The sequence below is a fragment of the Erythrolamprus reginae genome, chromosome 2 (assembly GCF_031021105.1).
Source record: "Erythrolamprus reginae isolate rEryReg1 chromosome 2, rEryReg1.hap1, whole genome shotgun sequence".
NCBI classification, from domain to species: domain Eukaryota; kingdom Metazoa; phylum Chordata; class Lepidosauria; order Squamata; family Dipsadidae; genus Erythrolamprus; species Erythrolamprus reginae.
The window spans coordinates 159,846,085-159,867,283 of NC_091951.1; the positions used below are offsets into that span (position 1 = coordinate 159,846,085).

At 40.3% G+C, this 21,199-nt stretch overlaps 1 protein-coding gene across 2 annotated transcripts in view; it reads left to right on the forward strand.

Annotated features, from left to right (window-relative positions):
* BAIAP2 (BAR/IMD domain containing adaptor protein 2) overlaps positions 1-21,199 on the forward strand; it is a 196,009-nt gene that overhangs the window by 134,028 nt on the left and 40,782 nt on the right. For both annotated transcript variants that reach the window (XM_070740211.1, XM_070740210.1), the window contains exons 7-8: positions 13,534-13,686; positions 20,693-20,920. In XM_070740211.1, the coding sequence (XP_070596312.1) occupies positions 13,534-13,686; positions 20,693-20,920 (381 nt within the window). The remainder of the gene's footprint in view (positions 1-13,533; positions 13,687-20,692; positions 20,921-21,199) is intronic.

Below are 21,199 nucleotides of genomic sequence, written 5' to 3' on the forward strand. Positions count from 1 at the left end.
GAATCCCGACACGCCCCTCCTGGCCGCCCTCTTAACAGCTGCCCAGTCTCTGCCTTGTAACTGCTCCAAGCTGCAGGAAGGGTAGGGCTGGCTGCAATACCGGCAGCTTTGGGGGGCTCCTTTCCTCAGCGGTTCAGTTGGTTACATGCAGGCAGCTGCACCAACTTTTTCTTTCCTGGTGGCGGCAGCTCCGGCGGCTTCCCTTCGAGGAGCAACAGCAGCATCAGGAATGTCACGTGATGAAGGGAAGCCGCCGGAGCCGCCGGGAAAGAAAAAGTTGGTGCAGCTGCCTGCATGTAACCAACTGAACCGCTGAGGAAAGGAGCCCCCCGAAGCTGCCGGTATTGCAGCCAGCCCTACCCTTCCTGCAGCTTGGAGCAGTTACAAGGCAGAGACTGGGCAGCTGTTAAGAGGGCGGCTAGGAGGGGCGTGTCGGGATTCCGACTCCCATTCCCTCTCACCCCGTCCCCTCAGATCTTTATCCCATAGGAAATGGAGGAAATACTGTAGATTTAATTGGTTCCCAGCAAGTCAATGTGCTGGGAACCAATTAAATCCATTTCCACTATTTCCTATGGGATAAATTAATTCGGTTCTTGACCAAATCGGTTCTCGACCACACTTCTGGAACGGATTGTGGTCGAGAACCGAGGTACCACTGTACATGTTTTCTTTCCTCCACATTAAATTTATTAATGCTTGTACTTGGCTGTCTTTTATATAATCGGCCAATGCATGTTTTTCTTTGACAATTTGTTTGATTTGAAGTAAATCTCTGCCTCCATTTCTGCAGAGTATGCATAATTTATCATTATTACTACTGAGATGTAATGCATAGTGAAGAGTCATTAGCTTTATTGGTTTTCGGTTCAAACTGTCCAGTTCATATTGTGTCAGTTAATAATTCTAGCAGTATGTCTTATTACAGGTTTGGTCCAGGTATTGATGGCTTCAATTGTGTCTCCACCATTCAATTTTGTCTTTAGCACAATTCTCACTCTGGATGGATATTTGCATCTTCAGAGAAGGGTGGCATACAAATCTAATTAATAATAATAATAATAATAATAATAATAATAATAATAATAATAATAATAAAACAACAACAACAACAACAACTGTAAAATGCCCACCTACTTGATGGTTCCTGACGGTTTGGGCCAGCGGTGAAATCTACTTACCTTTCCTACCAGTTCGGAAATGCACGCTTCATGCGTGGTAGCATTTCACCCGTGGTTCGGGCATTTGGCATTTCAATTCCATTATAGTTTGTGATTTAAAATTTCTCTTCCTCCTGCAGAGTTTCTATGTTACTCCAACCCCAAAGGACTTTGGGCGTCTTATCAACAGTCTTCCTGTGAAAAGGTTAAAAACAGCTCAATAGAATTATGTTACATACATAGTAACCCTGCACTTAAGCAACACTCAAAACTGCAGAGAGAGAAAAAGAAAAAAGCTCATAACAAAATAATAATAATAATAATAATAATAATAATAATAATAATAATTTATTAGACTTGTATGCCGCCCCTCTCCGAAGACTCGGAGCGGAGATCTGTCCACTTCTCATCCATTTATGTATTTATTTATTGATTGATTGATTGATTGATTGATTGATTGATTGATTGTTAGAGTTGGAAGGGACCATGCGGGTCATCAAGTCCAACCCCCTGCCTAAGCAGGAACCCTATAGCATCCCAGCCAAATGGCAGTCCAATTTCCTGATTCTGGCTTCAGTGCCCCTCTGAAAAGCCACATCGTGCTGAAGTCATCATTATGTCATCTATATTGTGTTTTGCAAGGGCACATGGCGGGACAACCAGCATGGCCATAAGGTGTATTTTCAGCTTAACCACAGCGTGACTTCCTGTAGTATACCAACAGATACACTGTAATGTCTTCTCTGGGCCCTACATGAGAGCCAGGTAACATAAGATCATTAGGTTTAAAATGAGCTAAAATCAAGTTGTAATATTATTGTTAAAGTGAGTGTGAGGAATTCCCACTGGGGAACAAGAGGGGTGTGATTCTGTACTCTGTTCCTAATAATCTTAAGAATGCAGAAATATTGAGTCTGTGTTGCAATCGCTTCTTTAAATAGAACCCACGGTGAATCTTTCCTGTGGAATTATCTTGAACCAGATAAATGTTTCAGGTATGTTCTTATAGCCAGAAGAAGAAGGAGGTTGTTTTTCTTAATTCAAAAATCACACATGCAGTTTGCCAAAGTGGTCCCTCGCTGGCTGTTTGCCTTGTTCCGTGTTAAGTAGCAGTGCTTACATAGATAATAAATAAAAGTGATTTAAAAAATAGCCTCACTTTAAGTGTGAGCTTGAAGTTGATCCACACATTTTAAAGGATTATTAAGATTCTGGGTTCAGTATTTATATGACCAAAGCAGAATTTAGAGTTTGGGACTCCACAATTATTTAGTTTCTTGCCTTCTCTAAACTGACCCTGACACATTCACACAAAACGTACAATCAGCTAGAGTAGATATATGAGAGTATGAAGTCTTGCATGCCTACTTTTCCATGTACTTTCTATAAACCTAGTCTCACCAGCCTCCTGGAATTTTTCAGGAAGAATGCGACTTTTTCAATTATATAAATTAGGACAGAGCTTTGCTCCATGATGACACCCACCAGTTTAGCTCTTGGTTTGTCACCATTGTAGATATGCCTGCCATTTAAACTGTTCAGTGGTCAAACCAATCAAGGAGACAATTCATTTTAAATAACTCTAAAATGATACATAATGTGATAGTTTCTCCACCCCTTTTCCAATTCTACACTAATGGGGGGGGGGTGTTTCCCTCTGAGTGATTTATACCTATTGACACAAAGGCCTTGGGTTCAGATGATATTAGCGAGGGCATCGATTCAGCTCTTAAAAAAGGGGCCAAGCAAGTAGGATGCTTAGCTGCATAGCTAGAGGTATAACAAGCAGGAAGAGGGAGATTATGATCCCACTATACAGAGTGCTGGTGAGACCACGTTTGGAATACTGTGTTCAGTTCTGGAGACCTCACCTACAAAAAGATATTGACAAAATTGAACGGGTCCAAAGAGGGGCTACAAGAATGGTGGAAGGTCTTAAGCATAAAAGGTATCAGGAAAGACTTCATGAACTCAATCTGTATAGTCTGGAGGACAGAAGGAAAAGGGGGGGACATGATCGAAACATTTAAATATGTCAAAGGGTTAAATAAGGTCCAGGAGGGAAGTGTTTTTAATAGGAAAGAACAAGGGGACACAATCTGAAGTTAGTTGGGGGAAAGATCAAAAAGCAACATGAGAAAATATTATTTTACTGAAATAGTAGTAGATCCTTGTAACAAACTTCCGGCAGACATGGTTGGTAAATCCACAGTAACTGAATTTAAACATGCCTGGGATAAACATATATCCATCCTAAGATAAAATACAGAAAATAGTATAAGGGCAGACTAGATGGACCATGAGGTCTTTTTCTGCCGTCAGTCTTCTATGTTTCTATATCTCTAAGTTAGCAGAGGGACTAATTGCCAAGATTGCATTACCCTTATACTAATCTATATTGCAGTTTGTACGTTTTACTGGCTAGAATTAAGATGATCCGTGTTTTGGATAATGCTTTTAGATTCATTTCAGATTAAACCGAGTATATCTGGAGATGAGTTCTTTCTAGGAATCTTTTGCATGTGTTTTATGCATTTACATCACTGTTACCTTCTGAGTCGTCGGTAAACCTCTCTTCATGGAAGAAACTTGCATGATGAATTTGCCTTAATGGAAGGAGGGGGGAACGTTCAATAGTATGAAAGCTAAAGTGCTTCTTGCCTCTTCTGAGATAGTGTTTTGCAACATCTGCAATATTGCTTACTTTATTACTACAACCCTAATGTTAACAGGCCTTCTGCAACAAAGGGTTAGAGCTGTATGTTAATGTGCAATCCATGTGGGCAGAAGCTGTGCTTCAGAGCAGCCCATTAATGATAGGAAAAAAAATCTCTCCATAGCTGTTTTTCTCTCCTTCTGTTCTCTCTTTCCACCCACCCACCCCCTTTTCCCACCCCCACACATGCTGAACAATAGAGACTGCTTATAATGCAACTCAGTCTTCAGGATCTGCAATGCTAGAAGCACCTGTCGTGAGTCATCAGATTTAGGAGATAGCATACCTTCTCCCCCCCCTTTCTTCTAAGACTTATACTTTTTCCCTTCTATGCTCTCCTTTCTTTCTTTTCCTGATTACTTTCCTTTCTTTGCTATTGAGACTCTAGAACAGGGCTGTGAAACTCACGGTCTGAGGGCTGGATGCGTCATGCACTGACCACGCCCATGTTAGGTTTAGCAAAGGGGGGGAAAGTCGTGATACGTCACTTGACGCTGCTGTGATGCCGTGAGTTTGACATATGAAGAACAGTTGCAGGAACTGGGTATTGCAGGAACTGGGTATGTCTAGTTTAAAGAAAAGAAGGACCAGGGGAGACATGATAGCAGTGCTCCAATATCTCTCCACAAAGAAGAGGGAGTCAGGCTATTCTCCAAAGCACTTGAGGGTAGGATAAGAAGCAATGGGTGGAAAGTAAACAAGGAGAGAAGCAACATAGAAATAAGGAGAAATTTCCCAACAGTTAGAACAATTGATCAGTGGAACAGCTTGCCTCCAGAAATTGTGAATGCTCCAACATTGGAAGTTTTTAATAATGCTGGATAACCATTTGTCTGAAATGATATAGAGCAGTGATGGCGAACCTATGGCACGGATGCCACAGGTGGCACGCAGAGCCATATCTACTGGCACTTGAGCTGTTGCCCTAGCTCAGTTCCAACGTGCAGTTGATTTTTGACTTGCATAGAGGCTCTGGGAGGGGTTGTTTGGCTTCTAGAGAGCCTCCAGGGGGATGGGGGAGGGCGATTTTACCCTCCCCTGGCTCCAGAGAAGACTTTGGAGCCTGGGAAGGGCAAAACATGAGCCTACTGAGCCAACCAGAAGTTGGGAAACAGGCTGTTTCCAGCCTCCAGGAAGCAGGGGAAGCTGTTTTCCCCCTCCTCAAGCATTGAATTATGGATGTGGGCAGTCACGCATGCATGATAGTGCACTCGCATGCTCTTTTGGCACCCAAGGGAAAAAAGGTTCGCCACCACTGGTATAGAGTCTCCTGCCTGAGCAGGGGGTCTAGAAAACCTCCAAGGTCCCTTCCAATTCTATTATTCTGTTATCCTTTGTTCGCCGTGGGGCAGATTCTTGTTTATTTTAGCCTCCCAAAATTTTAAGTCTTGCCTAAAGAGCTCAATCTGATTTGACTGTCCTCTTATTATCATGTCTTTAACATTCCAAGTAGACTTCTTAAGATCACATCCCTCTTTTAATGACTGATGTGACTGAGTTAATCGGAACAAGTACTGGTATTTATCTTAGAAAAAAAATTGTACAGTATTTTTACCACAAAGAATTAAAGGTATTGTATAAAAAAAACTTTCTCTCTGAAAATTTCCTATCTTTAAAAAGAATTGTGGATTAAACTATAGAATTCATAATGCAAATATTGAAGTAGCCCACTGAGGTAGTGCAAATTACTTTGTTGTGAGTCCGAAGAATAGACATAGAAATCAAATGAATGAATGAATGAATGTATGTATGTATGTATGTATGTATGTATGTATGTATGTATGTATGTATGTATGTCTCTCTCTTCAGGATTTTTTTAGGACATTTTTTAAAATAAACTTTATTGATTTTTCATAAAAACTCGCACACAAACGTACAAACATTTAACACATAGTAGGGGTTACAATTACCCCTCTTGTCTTAGAAGTTAATTTTTAATACAGAAAAAGAATATATTCTTGATTCATTAAGTCAACATATTAATCTAAGTGAAAAGAAGAATTTTGTTCAAACATAATAATAGCATAAGATTAAGTTAATAAAAAAAGAAAAAATATAAAATCATTTTGATATATTCATACATTTCTCATAACGTTTTAATTTAAATTTTTATTTTTATCTATCCACTTATAAACTTTATTCCAAATAGTATAAAATTCAGATTCTTCTTGGTCATTCAACCTTCTATGTATGTATGTATGTCTCTCTCTTCAGGATTTTTTAAGGACATTTAAAAATGAATTTGTTCCTGACGGGGTTTGTCCTCAGTAGCTGTTTTTCTTTTGGTTTTCTGATGTGTTTTATCTATTTGCTACTGTATTGAAATTTTACTGTGTTAGCCACCCTGAGCCACTTTATATGAAGTGGGTAGCCCTATAAATCTAATAAATAAGTAAACAAATAAAAGAATTATGCTGGACTACTTCTCAGTGTGCATCTGCTTATCATAAATGAAGAGCAAAATAATTTTATGAGTTTTATTTATTTTTTATTTATTTATTATTTAGATTTGTATGCCACCCCTCTCCGCAGACTCGGGGCGGCTTTCAAATAATATGTATGCCGCCCCTCTCCGCAGACTCGGGGCGAGTTTTCAAATAATATGTCTACAGCAGGTAACCAACCTCTACTGCCTTGCCAACTGGTTATGTGTGGAAAATAGGCATACCCAATAGGTAGCTGTATATCAGGTTTATAACCAATGATTTGAAATGTTGATTGTGGTCGGGATGTGTAATCCCCTAAGTGATGGCCGAATTTTTTTTTTTAAATAATGGGAAAATATTTTTTTTCATGACATCTCAGATGAGAATGTAGATAGATCCTGAGCTACTGTTTGGCTATAGAAAGAACAGGAACACTGACTATTTGTGTTGTGGTGGTATTCAGCCAGTTCGGGTGAACTGGTAGTAGCCACCTATGGGTGGGCCTGAGCACCCGCCCCAGCTCAATGCTGCCCTATTTAGCTACATTTTCACAACATGCACATGCGTGCAAGTTCTTCGTGTGAGCAAAGTGCATGTACGGAAGGCCGTACCCATGCACAGAAGGCACACTGGGCGAACCAGTAAGGAAATTATGTGAATCCCACCTCTGGGTCCTTACTAGTGAATTTCTTACATATTGATGTATCTAGACATCTGAAGCTAAGTGTCTAAGGGACTTTATCATACTGGGAAACTAATTAATGGACATTGCATGAATTTGCTGCTGATGTTTGCCGATAGCTGAAAAAGGTTTACAGTAATCATTTATTTATTTGTTTGTTTGTTTGTTTGTTTATTTATTTATTTATGTATTATTTTGTCCAATACATAATACACATTGAAGAGAATAGATATGTAATAATATAAATAAAGAAAAGAATAAAAGATGTAAAAGTATAGGTGAACATATTTGAAAGGAAGAAAAGATAAATGAGATAAGGAGAGACAATTGGACAGGGGACGGAAGGCACACTGGTGCACTTATGCACCATTTATGATCTCTTCTGTCCTCAAATTTACCTGAGTGTTATACTATCCCAATGTAGGCTGAAAAGGCTGTTTTGTTCAAGTAGAGAAAAAAGGTGAAGATCTCACAAGGTACCTAGGTCCAGGATAGAGGATGATGCTCCTTTTGGCCAATTTCCTGGTTGAGAAAACAGCATGAATTGCTCTGATTACAAACAGGAGCTTGAGGTTGGAAACGGCACGGGGTTTTTTCCCCCTCAGTATAAATTGAGAGCATTCCATTTTTGAAAGTTTTCATCTTTTACTTTATGTGTCACAGGCACATGCTGTGCCATGAAAACCCTTAGCAGTGACTGTTCTCACTCATATCCCAACATCTCTGCCAAGAACATCTCATTTCATTTTGTATGTGGACCATTACGTTCAAAACATGCCTGTTTCAATCCAGACACAGGCCACCCGAAACCAGCTGTTCCATCTATGGAACGCTTTGCACATCCCTACTTGGAAGTTAAAACGAAAACAAAATTGGAAGAAGGCAATGGTAAACCACTTCCATTCTGTAGCCAATGCATTATGTGAGCATCTCCCCACCACACACACACACACACACACACACACACACTTCTCCTTCCCTAGTAGCTCCTGTTGGAAATGTTCTTTTGTGGTTTGACATGGCTGCTAGTGAAGCTAACTTCATATCCCCAGTAGCTTTTGCAGCAGGAGTTCCTTGTTAATACAGAACTCAAATTCAAAAATTCCTTAAGATCTTTGCCAAGAGAAGGAAATGTTTTTAATGTTTGAGAGATTCAAACTGCTTGCATTTATTATGATATGGTGATACTGTTTAACCAACCCAAGCTGTAATACCAAACCATTGTAATAAAGGAGAATACCTAACAGCAGAAGCAATGGTCAAACCTTTTGCAATATAAGGGTCATTCTTTGTCAAGTGGACCAAGTGTCCACGTGACTGATTTTTGCAGCCTTATTTGAAAAGAAACCATCAGAAAAACAACATATATGATAGGGAAAAATGTGCTCTTTCTAATGAAATAAAAAAGAAAATAATAGAAGGTGAGAAAACAGAGTTCTGTTTCATCACCTTCACTCATCTTCATGAGAAAGAGCACTTTTTATATGTTGTTTTTCTGATGGTTGAAATAAGGCTTCGATTTCACCTGGCCCAGTTGACAAATAATGACCCATAATTCAGAACCGTTGGGCTGTAATATCCAGAATTCTTAACCAATATGACCAACAGTAAGTCTGGGAATTTTCAACTTTGTAGTAACCTCTCTCCCCCCAAAAACCAAGTGGAAAGCAAAGTTTTCTTATTTCATTTGAGTAAAACTTTGGGGGGAAAGAGATGGCTTAAGAGGGCTACTGTTCAGGCAGCTGAGTGCAGGCTTAAAAGCTGCTTTTCAGTTACGCTTTCTATGTCTTCCATGTATGCCCTGGCAGCAGTGAGCTTAAGACTTTTTCAAATAGAGGGGGAAAGTGTGAGATTATTGGGTGATGACACCTTGAGTGACTTCCTTCTGGGACAAAGACACTGCTGAAGAAAGGAACAAAACATGTTGCTTTGATTGAAAGAGATCTTGCCTTAGTGCATTAGCTGGTTGCCAGAGTTTAGACAAGTGGCACGGAAAGGAAACAAGCAATATTGTCTGCAGTTCTCAGACCTGTCAGGTTTAGGCTGGTATTGTAATTATTGCACTATTTTAAATAAGTAACACAGCGTATGCTTGAGTTGAGCGTGTTGGGAATTTAAGGGAGAACGTCTCAAGCTTTATACTTTATACTTCCATTTCATTCCCATTTCTCTTCTCCGTTGACAAAATAGAATATTCATATGGCCCAATAAATCTTTTAAAATGGAACCTTTATTTGAAATTCTGCCATTTCCCCTCAGGTATTGAAGCTGCTAATGTGATTGCAGAGACATTAAAAGTTATGTTCCAAAGAATCTGTACCAGTAAAGCATTGCAGGAAGAGACAAATGGCAGATGTGGATCCCTTCAACTGAAAAGGAGGCACATCAGCTCATGGGCAGGTGCTCAGAGAGAAATGGATGCTGGAATTAATTCCTTACTGAAATAAAATCCAGTTGATGAAGTACATATCCCCTTTTTTTCCCCTGGAGAAAAAAAATATTTCTTAGGGGCCACAACTGGTTTGAAACAGCTATTTCAGATGTTTGAAGCAAGTTAATTCAAACTTACTGGAAGGGTTTTAAGCTTGAAGTATGTTTTGAAATGTCCCTCACAAATAAGCTACCTATGATGCTGAGGCTTGAACTCTTTTATGGATCCAGTAGAAGATTCTCTACTGAATTACTACCCTTGGTTGGGAAAATGTTCTATAATACAAAGGGAACGTATCCTAAATATATACTCTATACCAGTGTTTCCCAACCTTTGCAACTTGAAGATATCTGGACTTCAACTCCCAGAATCCCCCAGCCAGCATTTGCTGGCTGGGGGATTCTGGGAGTTGAAGTCCAGATATCTTTAAGTTGTCAAGGTTGGGAAACACTGCTCTATACCACGAGTGTCAAACTTCATTGTGTCATGTGACCTTGTTTGTTTTGCTTTGCGGAGCTGGGTGGGCGTGGCCTGTGCATGATGCATCTGGCCCACGGGCCACCAGTTTTACAGGCCTGCTCTATACCTATAAATTAAGAAGGAAAAGCATATAGTTTCTATCTTTCTCTTGATGCTGCAAGGCATGATATAGTGAATGACAAGAATTTTCCAAGGGCATTCAGCATGAACATAAATGAATTTACAATACAATACATACAGGTAGTTCTCGATTTATGGCTGTAATTGGGATTGGAATTTCTGTCATAGGTAGTTGTGGCCATAAGTCAAATCTGATTCTATGACCATTTTTATGGTGGTCATTAAGCAAATCACTGTGGTTATTAAGGTACTTCAGCTTCCCCAATAGGTGGTGTTTTTTTTCTGAAAACCAGCAAAAAAAAAATTAGCAAATCATGACCATACTGCTACTGGTCATAAATGTGAGTTGATTGCCAGGTGCCCAAATTGCAGTGACACGACTGGAAGGCTGATATGATGGTCATAAGTGCAAGTGTTCGGAAACTTCAGATCGTGCAGAACACAGCCACGAGAGCCGTCATGGGGCTTCCAAGATTCGCCCACGTTTCTTCAACACTCCGTCGCTTGCATTGGCTGCTGATCAGTTTCTGGTCATAATTCAAAGTGTTGGTCATGACCTTTAAAGCCCTACATGGCATGGGACCAGATTACCTCCGGAACCGCCTGCTACCGCACGAATCCCAGCGACCAATAAGGTCCCACAGAGTTGGCCTTCTCTGGGTCCCGTCGACTAAACAATGTCGTTTGGTGGGCCCCAGGGGAAGAGCCTTCTCTGTGGCGGCCTCGGCCCTCTGGAACCAACTCCCCCCGGAGATTAGAACTGCCCCCACCCTCCCTGTCTTTTGTAAACTACTCAAGACTCATTTATGCCGCCAGGCATGGGGGAGTTGAGATAGCCCTACCCCCTAGGCCATTAAAGTTATGCACGGTATGTTTGTGTGTATGTTTGGTTTTATTATAAAGGTTTTTAGTTGTTTTATTAATTGGATGCTGTTTTTATCATTGTTGTTAGCCGCCCCGAGTCTGCAGAGAGGGGCGGCATACAAATCCAATAAATAAATAAGTAAGTAAGTAAGTAAGTAAGTAAGTAAGTAAGTAAGTAAGTAAGTAAGTAAGTAAGTAAATAAGTAAGTACGGGTTGTAAATCATCTTTTCCGAAGCCATCTTAACTATCAACTGTTGTTAAATGGCCATAAGTTGAGGGCCCCCTGTAATTAAGCAGAAGTTATGACAAATGGATTTAACTCCATATAAAGAAGTTTTTTAAGTGGCTTGATCATGGCTGCATGGAAAGGAAACTGAGTTCCTCCTCATTTCCTCTTTTCCCTAAATAAGAAAAGCTTGTATATTGTGGCATTACAAGGACAGCTCTGAAGTTATTGTGAAAAGGAAGCCCTGTTGGATTAATAACATAAAGGAGATGGCAGAAAGGAAAACAATTCTTTGTTACTTCAGAATGGAACACACCTTCTGCCGGGAATGGTGGAGGAAAGGAAAGGATTTGGAAAGGAAATTAAAAGTGTAGCTTGTTTATACTGCATATGATCAGAGGAAAATAGCCTGGAGGTATTTTTCTTTTCAAGATGGCGCCTTTCTTGCTTTTGTCCTTGGCTAGAAATGGACCATCATCTAATTACAGGATCCGTGGCTGATATGTTTATTTTAATTGGCTACAATATGTTTGAGTCTATATACATGTGGCATCTGAATAAATATTAATGGGAGGAAAGCGTGCTGCTCCTTAATATGTATTTATCCTGCAACAGGCTTCCTCTTAGGAAAGGCATTTTTCTTTCTCACAGTAGCCTTTGTTGAAACGGCATCAGCCGCCTGCCTGCAGTGTCTTTTCGGGTGAGGGAGAAGGGAGGGAGGGAGGGTACACAGAAAGCAGGCACAAGTGATTGCTCGAGGGGCTGGTGTATGCCATAAAGAAGGGGCTCTATTAACTCTTTTGCAGTTAATGACCTTTAAAGCCATGGAGGTTTACATCTAAAATGCTTTGGGATATTCCAGACTTTTAGGCTATTGAAACTGATCACAGAAGTGCTGAATGCAGAGAAACCCCTGAATGTGAGAAAGGAAATTTATTGCATTGTGGGTTTCTCGAGCCATTGGTTGCAGAATTAAGTGGATGACTTTATGTCATACAGGGGGTGGACCAAAAAATGGAAACACCTTGCAGCTCTTCTGTTCAATCCAGATTTGTGAAGCTCCCTTCGAACAGTTTTTGTAGAAACTGGGTTCTGAAAGTGTCTAGAGGTCTGCAGTGATTTTAGGAGCTGAGGTCTTGCGATCCGCTCTAACAATTCGCTTTAGAGTCCGACGGTCTCTCTCAGACAACTTCGACCTTCCACCAGACATGTGCTTGGCTGAGGATGTTTTCCCTTCAAAAGCAGTCATTACTTTTGAGACATTACCTCTTGAAATGCCAAACATTTGGGCACTTTCTGTTACACTAGCATCTGCCATTCGAGCACCAACAATTTGGTCTCTTTGAAAGTCGGAGAGGTCTGCCATTTCTAGAAGGTTATAACCAATTTCCTTAAATTTCTGTAAAAAAAAAAAAGGTAGTCTAAAAAAAAATTTAAAAACAGAATTAAAAAAGACATTAAAATATGTCAAGTTTTGATTGATTTGAACATGTTCAAACATTATGATGCCAAAAAGTCAACTGTTTCCATTTTTTTGTCCACCCCCTGTAGTTTGAAGACTTCACATGAGGAGTTGTTGTTTAGTTAAAGGGGGCTCTTTGAAAGGGTGCCTTCTTTTTCTTTGTTGCATCTTCTCAAAGGAGGAGTTGACGGTTCAAATGAAGCTTCTCTGAATTGCCTGCAGGCCTTTAACTTCTGTCCCAGTTGTGGGTTCTAAATCGCTACTGGTTCACCGTGCTCGTGCTCACACGCAACACTTCCGCACATGCGCAGAAGCATCCCAGGCAGGTGGGCAGAGCCTCCTGCCACCGCTACTACCGATTTGCCGAACCGGGAGCAATTTACTGCTGCTCTGTCCTCTTATGATTTTCAGAAAGAGAGGGGAAACTGATTCTCGGCAGCCTACAAAGGAGAGCTTGACAGAGAAAGCATACAAAAGAATCCTTCTGAAGGCCCTTTAAACTTATGTGAGCCACCGAAGTCGATTCATAGCAATAGGCAGTAGAGAATTAGCAGTATCCAGGTGCAGAGGGAGTAGGAGGGAGACTAAGAATCTATCTGCTCTTCTGCCACCCACACAACATCTGAAGCCCACGTACTGAGTCAGGAGCTTTTGTGTGAGGGGAGTCAGATGACTAAGGATGGATGTTGCTGAGGGGGAAGGAGAGAAATTCTCTCAGCAGGCTTATACTCTGTGGACCAGCGCCCCCTGCTGTCCAGGATGCAGCTGAACACCAGATCAGGAATCTCTCAGAAATTCTTGTAGAGCAACTTGCCTACTTCTTTCTCTCCGTTTCCTTTCTCTGAAGCCACTGGAATAGATGTTTGATTTGCAAAGGAATCAAAATACCTGCAGGCTTGCGGGCTCATGTTGTGATTATAATTTCTACTCACCTCTAATATTTTATGTTCTCTCTTTTCTTCCAGTTTATTGAAGCAATGACCAATAAACAAAGTGAGCTGGAGAACTATGTATCTGATGGTTACAAGCTGGCCCTGACAGAAGAGAGGCGTCGGTTTTGTTTCCTGGTGGAGAAGCAGTGTGCAGTGGCCAAAAATGCTCTTACATACCACTCCAAGGTAAGCAGAAGCACTTAGTAAATGAACTAAACAACTCCAGGTTAGTAGTTAATACAATAGTAATTTTATTAAAGATTTCAATCACAATTTATAACAATGCAAATTAATAATAAAAAAAAGAAAAGGTGCATAAAAGAAAAAATAAGAATATAGTAAAGAAAAAAAGAAATATATAATGAAATCATTTCACTTTTCATCACAAGTATAAACAATTTTAGTAAATTATCACCTCTTAAAATGCAACAGATGATCTCTTCTTCCCATATCCCATACAAACTCAAACAACATAATTCTTGTAGCCTGCCATTTTTAAATACACTTTTAAATCAGTCTCCATCGTGTAATACTGGTTTCAGCTCCCCATTCCTCCACGTCATTTCGCTCCTGTCCTGGCTAAATCGTGTGGCAGCAAACAGGCTTTGGGGGTTTGGCTGGGGGGGAGAAGTAGGACTTTCCAGCAGCCTCCGAACGTTTGGCGTTCGGCTTCGGGAGGCTGCTGGAAAGCCGCCCGGCTGTTTTAAAAGGTGACCGCCGGGCTGGGGGGCTTCCCAGCAACCTCCCGAACCCCGAACCTTTGCCGAACTTCCGGGTTCGGGGTTCGGGGGTTGCTGGGAAGCCCCCCAGCCCGGCGGTCACCTTTTAAAACAGCCGGGGGGCTTCCCAGCAGCCTCCCGAACGCGGAACCCAGAAGTTCGGGTTTGGCGTTCGTAACTCAAAAAAAGTTCGTAAGAAGAGGCAAATTTTTTCTGAACCCCGAGTTCGTATCACGAGTTGTTCGTAAGACGAGGGGTTTGTATCTTGAGGTACCACTGTACTTTCAAAAATATCCATTAGTATGTCCAGTATTAAAATATTTTGCTTTATTCTGTTTTAGTAAGTCAGGTGTTCATCTCCTTTAATTGTTCATCTCCTTTAATTGTAACCTTTAGTTTCTTTATTACAGGAAATTATTCTTATATTGCCCAGTCACGTGGCATGTTTTTTAAATATTTAAAAATAAAAGCATTTTCCCATGAGAAGCATTCTTTATAATTAATTACAAAATCTTATTTCAAATTGTCCATGGCTATGTAATCTTTAGCTCATAGTGGACTGCCATTAGTACAGGAAGAGGGCCTACGAGTAGTACTTTCCATGTGGGTAAACAAAGGAGACTAGTCGATTAAGATCCAAGGAGGTGACCAGGCATAATTTGTAATAGATATTCGGCTCAAATGCAACTTTTGCTGCCTAGTGGCAAAATCCTTTGGGAAGAATATCTTAAGTCCATGCCAACCCATGCAAATTCAGTCTAAATAAAACATCTTTTATTTTCATGGCTGAAAAGAAAAGTTGGAAAAATAAGGGAGCATGGAAGTGTAAATATTATTCTGTTATTCTTAATGGTGAAATTATTTGTTAGTATCAGGAGGCTCTTATTGGCATTGGTTTGAGAGAAAAATTCTTTTTGGTTTATTGCTCTGTCTGCGTGTGTGTGTGTGTGTGTGTGTGTGTGTGTGTGAGAGAGAGAGAGAGAGAGAGAGAGAGAGATATTACTATCTCTGCATTTCCTTCATGTATAACTCATCTACAGTATCCTTCTGGTTAGATTGAAGTTACTAAAGAAATGGACTGCAAAATCTCAGTGAGTCAGGCCATTTACTAATATATGCAGAGAAATAGAAGAACAATACTCTTTTCTCAGATCTGGTGGATTATTTTCTTTTCTTGCTGTTATTTTGTCATAATACTCCAATGAAGATAAACTCTTCCAGGCTTTTTTAATTTACATTTTTATTAAGTAGATTATCTTAGTGGTATTTACAGTTAGACACTGAGATCATGGGAGTTGTGCTGAAGCATGTGTGCCTTGTTTTATAACTTGTTCAAGAAATGTGACTACACATTCTTACATTCCAGATCAAAACCATTTGCATGTTTTGCATGTGTTGGTTTATAACATTCACATATTCATATACAAAACACCCACACAGATACTTCAAAATGTCATCAAAATCTTCTGGGAAGTATGGGTTTCTATTTAAATTTAGCTATGCTATTATCTTGAATATCAAACCTCTCGAGAAGGTTCTAATGCTGGAAAAAGTGGAAGGAAAGAGGATGACCAGCAGCAAGTTGGATGGACTTGGAGCAGAAGTTGAAAACCTGAAGGACAAAGTTAGGGACAGGTTGTCGTGAAGAAAATCTTATCTAGATGGTTGCTAAGAATCAACACCACCTTGATGGCATATAAACAAACAATATTCTTAGTTCCGTTGTCCTAGTGAAGGGACCAAGGTGCATCTTGCCATTCACACAAGATTCATGGCAAGACATTATTCTTTCTATACAACAATTTTACTGTGACAGAGCCTTCCTCTATAAGCCATACATTATGCAAGCAGGAAGCACTGGATATTCTGCCGGAAGACACCAGCACATATGTTTACTGTTCCTTCACCCTCTCTTCAACCTCCCATAATAATAGCCTGGCATCCAACAGGGCAGGTGTGCCTACTTCCTGGCAGGTGATGTTGTATGAGTGACACAATGGCCCTTGTATGCTCTTCAGTCTGGAGCTTATAAATACAAAGTGTGCTGCTCCCAATAGAACAGGAGATATTAAGAAGCTGCACGACTGCTTTTTGTGCCACTATTCTCTTTTCTTGTCTGAACTCAAATAGAGATAATCCTTGGATAATAATTGGAACTGCAACTCTGTCGTTAAGCAATGCGGCTGAAAGGCACAGTGTCACATGACTGCACCAACTTAAGCCAGCAGTGGTGACACTCCCAGTTGCTGTTATTAGATGAATCCGGGGTGTGGTTGCAGCATCCTGAAGTCACGTGACCACCATTTGCAACTTCCTGCCACCTTCCCCATTGACTTTGCTTGTTGAAAGTGAAGGTCGCAAATGATCACATGACCGCAGGACGCTCTGACATCATAATTGTGAGCCAGTTGCCAAATGTCCAAACGGTGATGACGTGACCATGGGAATTCTGCAATGGCCACAGCTGTGAGGACCCATCATAGATCGCCCATCATAACTTACTGGACCAGTAATCTTTCAACAAGAACTTCCTACTTCAAATGAGAAGCGTTGGATGTTCTTCTTTGGCCCCCAGTTTGCATTTTACTTGAAAAGCTGGGAAATTTGCCTACCATTTGTTATTTTTTTTAATCCCCTGGACTGTTTTTACTGCTTTCCTACATGTGCCCTTTGGTCCCAGAGATCCTAGACTTATGGTATTTTTGGGGAGGAGGGGATGGACTGAAACTAATGCAGAGGATTAAGGAGTGATTGAAGCAGCAGGACTTTCCAGAATAGCAGCTCTTTTTTTGCTGGAAGCTAAGAAGTTCCTGCTGCTCATCCTGATAGGAAGAATTATTTCCACGCACACAATTAATGTGCTTTTTATGACGGAGGGGAAAGGAAGAAATCCTCACCAAAATGATCCATGGCGCTATTACTGGCATTTTCACAGGAAGCTGCTATGTGGCATTAGCAATTGCTGGCCTTCTCTGCAAAACACACCCTTTTATTTATTAATTGGATTTATATGCCTTCCCTCTCCAAGGACTCGGGGTGGCTTTTCTGATGTTCTTGTTCAAATACCCAAATAACAGGCAGCCATTATGTGACAGTCTCCCTTCCTGTAGCTGACCTGTGCTCACCTGGGAGCTGCCAAAGGCTATTTCCAGACTTCCTTTCAGATAGCATGGTTGCTGGGGAGCAGCTGATCTGTGCAGCTTAGGTACCTTGGGGGCATCCATGGGGATGTGCAGCACTAAGCAATTGGTTTTGTTTCTTCCTAAAGAAGTAGTTCACATGTACTACTTCCTGCTTTTACATTTTCCCCCTAACAGTTGTGCTGAACCATCAGCTGTTAAGAGATTGGATTAGATTAGATTTATTGGATTTATATGCCGCCCCTCTCCGCAGACTCGGGGCGGCTCACAACAATGGCAAAAACAGTACATAGTAACAAATCCAATATTTAGCAATCTAAATTACAGTTATAGGTTAAAAAGTCCATAAAAGCAACCCCAATATATATTAAAAAAACCAAGCACACAATCAATCATACACCAAAACAACACGGGCAAGGGGGAGATGTTTCAATTCCCCCATGCCTGACAGCAGAGGTGGGTTTTAAGGAGTTTACGAATAGAGTAGAAAGGAGAGAGTAAGCCCGCTTTCCTTTGGCAGCGGTGTTGAGAAAGAGCGAGTTGACTGAGGTAAATGTTTCTGTGAGGATCTGTTGTTCCCTCAGCTACATGTCTTTTTTCAAACACTCCTTTTACACAGAAACATAGAAGACTGACGGCAGAAAAAGACCTCGTGGTCCATCTAGTCTGCCCTTATACTATTTCCTGTATTTTATCTTAGGATGGATATATGTTTTTATCTTAGGATGGATATATGTTTATCCCAGGCATGTTTAAATTCAGTTACTGTGGATTTACCAACCACATCTGCTGGAAGTTTGTTCCAAGGATCTACTGCTCAGTAAAATAATATTTTCTCATGTTGCTTTTGATCTTTCCCCCAACTAACTTCAGATTGTGCCCCCTTGTTCTTGTGTTCACTTTCCTATTAAAAACACTTCCCTCCTGGACCTTATTTAACCCTTTAACATCTTTAAATGTTTCGATCATGTCCCCCCTTTCCCTTCTGTCCTCCAGACTATACAGATTGAGTTCATTAAGTCTTTCCTGATACGTTTTATGCTTAAGACCTTCCACCATTCTTGTAGCCCGTCTTTGGACTCCAGAACACCCACGTTTTATATGCTTCTCTTTAAACTTTTTTCCCCCAGAACAACTCACAAAGATTTTGCTAATCAGGAAATTAAAGTTGGGGGTGCAAGGCTTTCAACCTGGTTTGAATGTGTATATTTGGAAGGAGTTTTTTAACGGGTTGCCCCTCAAGAAGACATGCCCGTGTGATTTCCATCCAGTGAAAGAAGAGAGCAAGTGAAGAGAAAGGAATATATGTGAAAAATCTGGGCATTTCCTTATATCCCAGCTCATTTGTTTTCCTCAAGGATCTCCCACTTGGCACTCAGTACTAAATGTTTTCATCCAGGATGTTAGATGCTTTGGCTTGTGTCAGAATTACATATTCGTGAAAGCAGTGTCAGGTCAAGCTACTCTCTTGATCGCACTCATGCTTGGTTAATTAAGGAAAAAGTGTCAGGAATAACAACTTTTGAACAGCCACTGCAGTAAAATACCTCTTTCAGAGGTGAGAAGGAGTCAGAGAAATGCACAGAGGTGTATTGTACAAGTCATGGCTTTTCAGTTTCTTTTCCTTTCTCAAGTTGTTCAGTTACAACATTTTGGTACTGCCTGTGTTGCTTCAAGAAGGGAAGAATACATTTCCTATAAAAGAGAGGTTCTCACCTGTGATAATTTTAGGCAATACACTACTCGAGGTTTGTTTTTTTTTCAATGTTAACATGTAGTACCTGTATTAAAATTTAAAAATAGAACTGGCTACTTTTGCATTTGGGAAGGATTTCAATTTTTCTTGGCCCCACCTTATGAAGATTGGAGCTTTTCTTTGTATCACATGGTTCATTGTTTGTTTGTTTGTTTGTTTGTTTGTTTGTTTGTTTAGTCCAATACATAATACACATTGAAGAGAATAGATATGTAATAATATAAATAAAGAAAAGAGTAGAAGAAAAGATATAAAAGTATAGGTGAACATATTTGAAAGAAAGAAAAGATAAATGAGATAAGGAGAGACAATTGGACAGGGGACGGAATGCACACTGGTGCACTTATGTACGCCCCTTACTGACCTCTAAGGAATCTGGAGAGGTCAATCGTGGATAGTCTAAGGGAAAAATGTTGGGGGTTTAGGGGTTGACACTACTGAGTCAGGTAATGAGTTCCACGCTTCGACAACTCGGTTGCTGAAGTCATATTTTTTACAGTCAAGTTTGGAATGGTTAATATTAAGTTTGAATCTGTTGCGTGCTCTTGTGTTGTTGCGATTGACTGTGTCTGTTCAGTTTGCTCTCTTCACTAATTTCACTGTGTAAAATTTTAAAAAATGAAATGAAAAGGCTCTATATGCTAAAGTGTTCTACGTGTGAATGGAGTCTTCCAAGATTCCAACTTCCTTCATCAGGTCATAGCTCCTGGAGGAGGAAGAAAGCTGAATTTTTTCTTGGGGATGAAGTTGGAAAGGAGTTGTTGCAGTTTAACACCCCTTCTACCCTAAAGAGCTTTAAAAAGAGATAAATGTTTATCTGGTCTATAAGTAAGCAATAATTGAAGAGATTTTTAATTATGTTTTTTAGCTTACTATAACACCATGGTGAATTTGAATGAAAGAAAGGGGTCTTGTGGTTGCCTGAGACTGACAAGTGCGAAATGTTTTCTTTGTAAAATTAAATTACCACAACTGGCTCTTGCCCATTTCTTTGGCTCTATATTTTTGGTGTTGTAACAAGTATCAGGCCTAATATATATGAATCTCTCAGACCAGTTCAGAGGCCCTGTCCTGGCCTGTCCTCTCTTCTCCAGCTTTTAGATTCATGAGGTAATCATAAAGAGAGCTCCAACCTCGAACAGTGAAAATTGGCTGATTAGAATGGAAAATATTATTTTCTCCCTTTATGATTTGCCCCCTTTTACAGTGGAACTAAAAGAAGAAAAATGGAATCTTAACCAATCTCATTCTATCCGTATTTCTCAAATATGCTTTATTTGAGAAGTTGCCTCATGGAACAGTTTCAAAGCAGGGGTAGACAAATATTTTTTAGCCCTATTTTCCCTCCTCTAACTGAATAACTGACAAACAAACCTAGTCAATCTATGTAGATTGCAAAGTTACAATAGTTTAATTTCTCCTAAAATAAAAAAAAAATCATTGCCCAGTTAGTGTAGCAGTTTCATTCTCAGGAAAGTTATGTTTGGGAATTTGTTGACTTCCTTCCATCTTTGGATTAAAATCTTATCTGGGTTTTTCTCTGACCACCACCGCTTCTCATTTTTGAAACCTTCCAGGGAAAAGATATCTTGGCACAGAAGCTCCCATTATGGCAACAATCTTGTTCGGATCCCAACAAGATCCCAGACCGTGCTCTCCAGCTTATGCAGCAGATGGCCCTCAGCAGCAATGGCTCAATTATGTCTACACCTCTATCAACATCCAAGTCGAATCTCATCATCTCGGATCCTATACCTGGTGCCAAACCTCTCCCAGTCCCTCCAGAGCTGGCACCTTTTGTAGGAGTAAGTATAGCATCGATTGATAAACTGGGGAGAGATGTCATAATTCATCTTTTGACAGACAGATGTAAGCTTGGTACTGGGGCATTCAAGTTTTTCTAACTCAAAGCTACAGTGGTCCTTTCACTGGCATGTTGGAAGTCACACACTTCTGAAGGGATTAGAATTAAAACGGATTTAGGTTTTATATAAACATGCCAGTTCATTTCTTGGCAAGATATGAAGTGTTGTTCATTACCACCAAAGCCTAACATAGCTTTTTGAAAAAAGATCTTTTTTTTC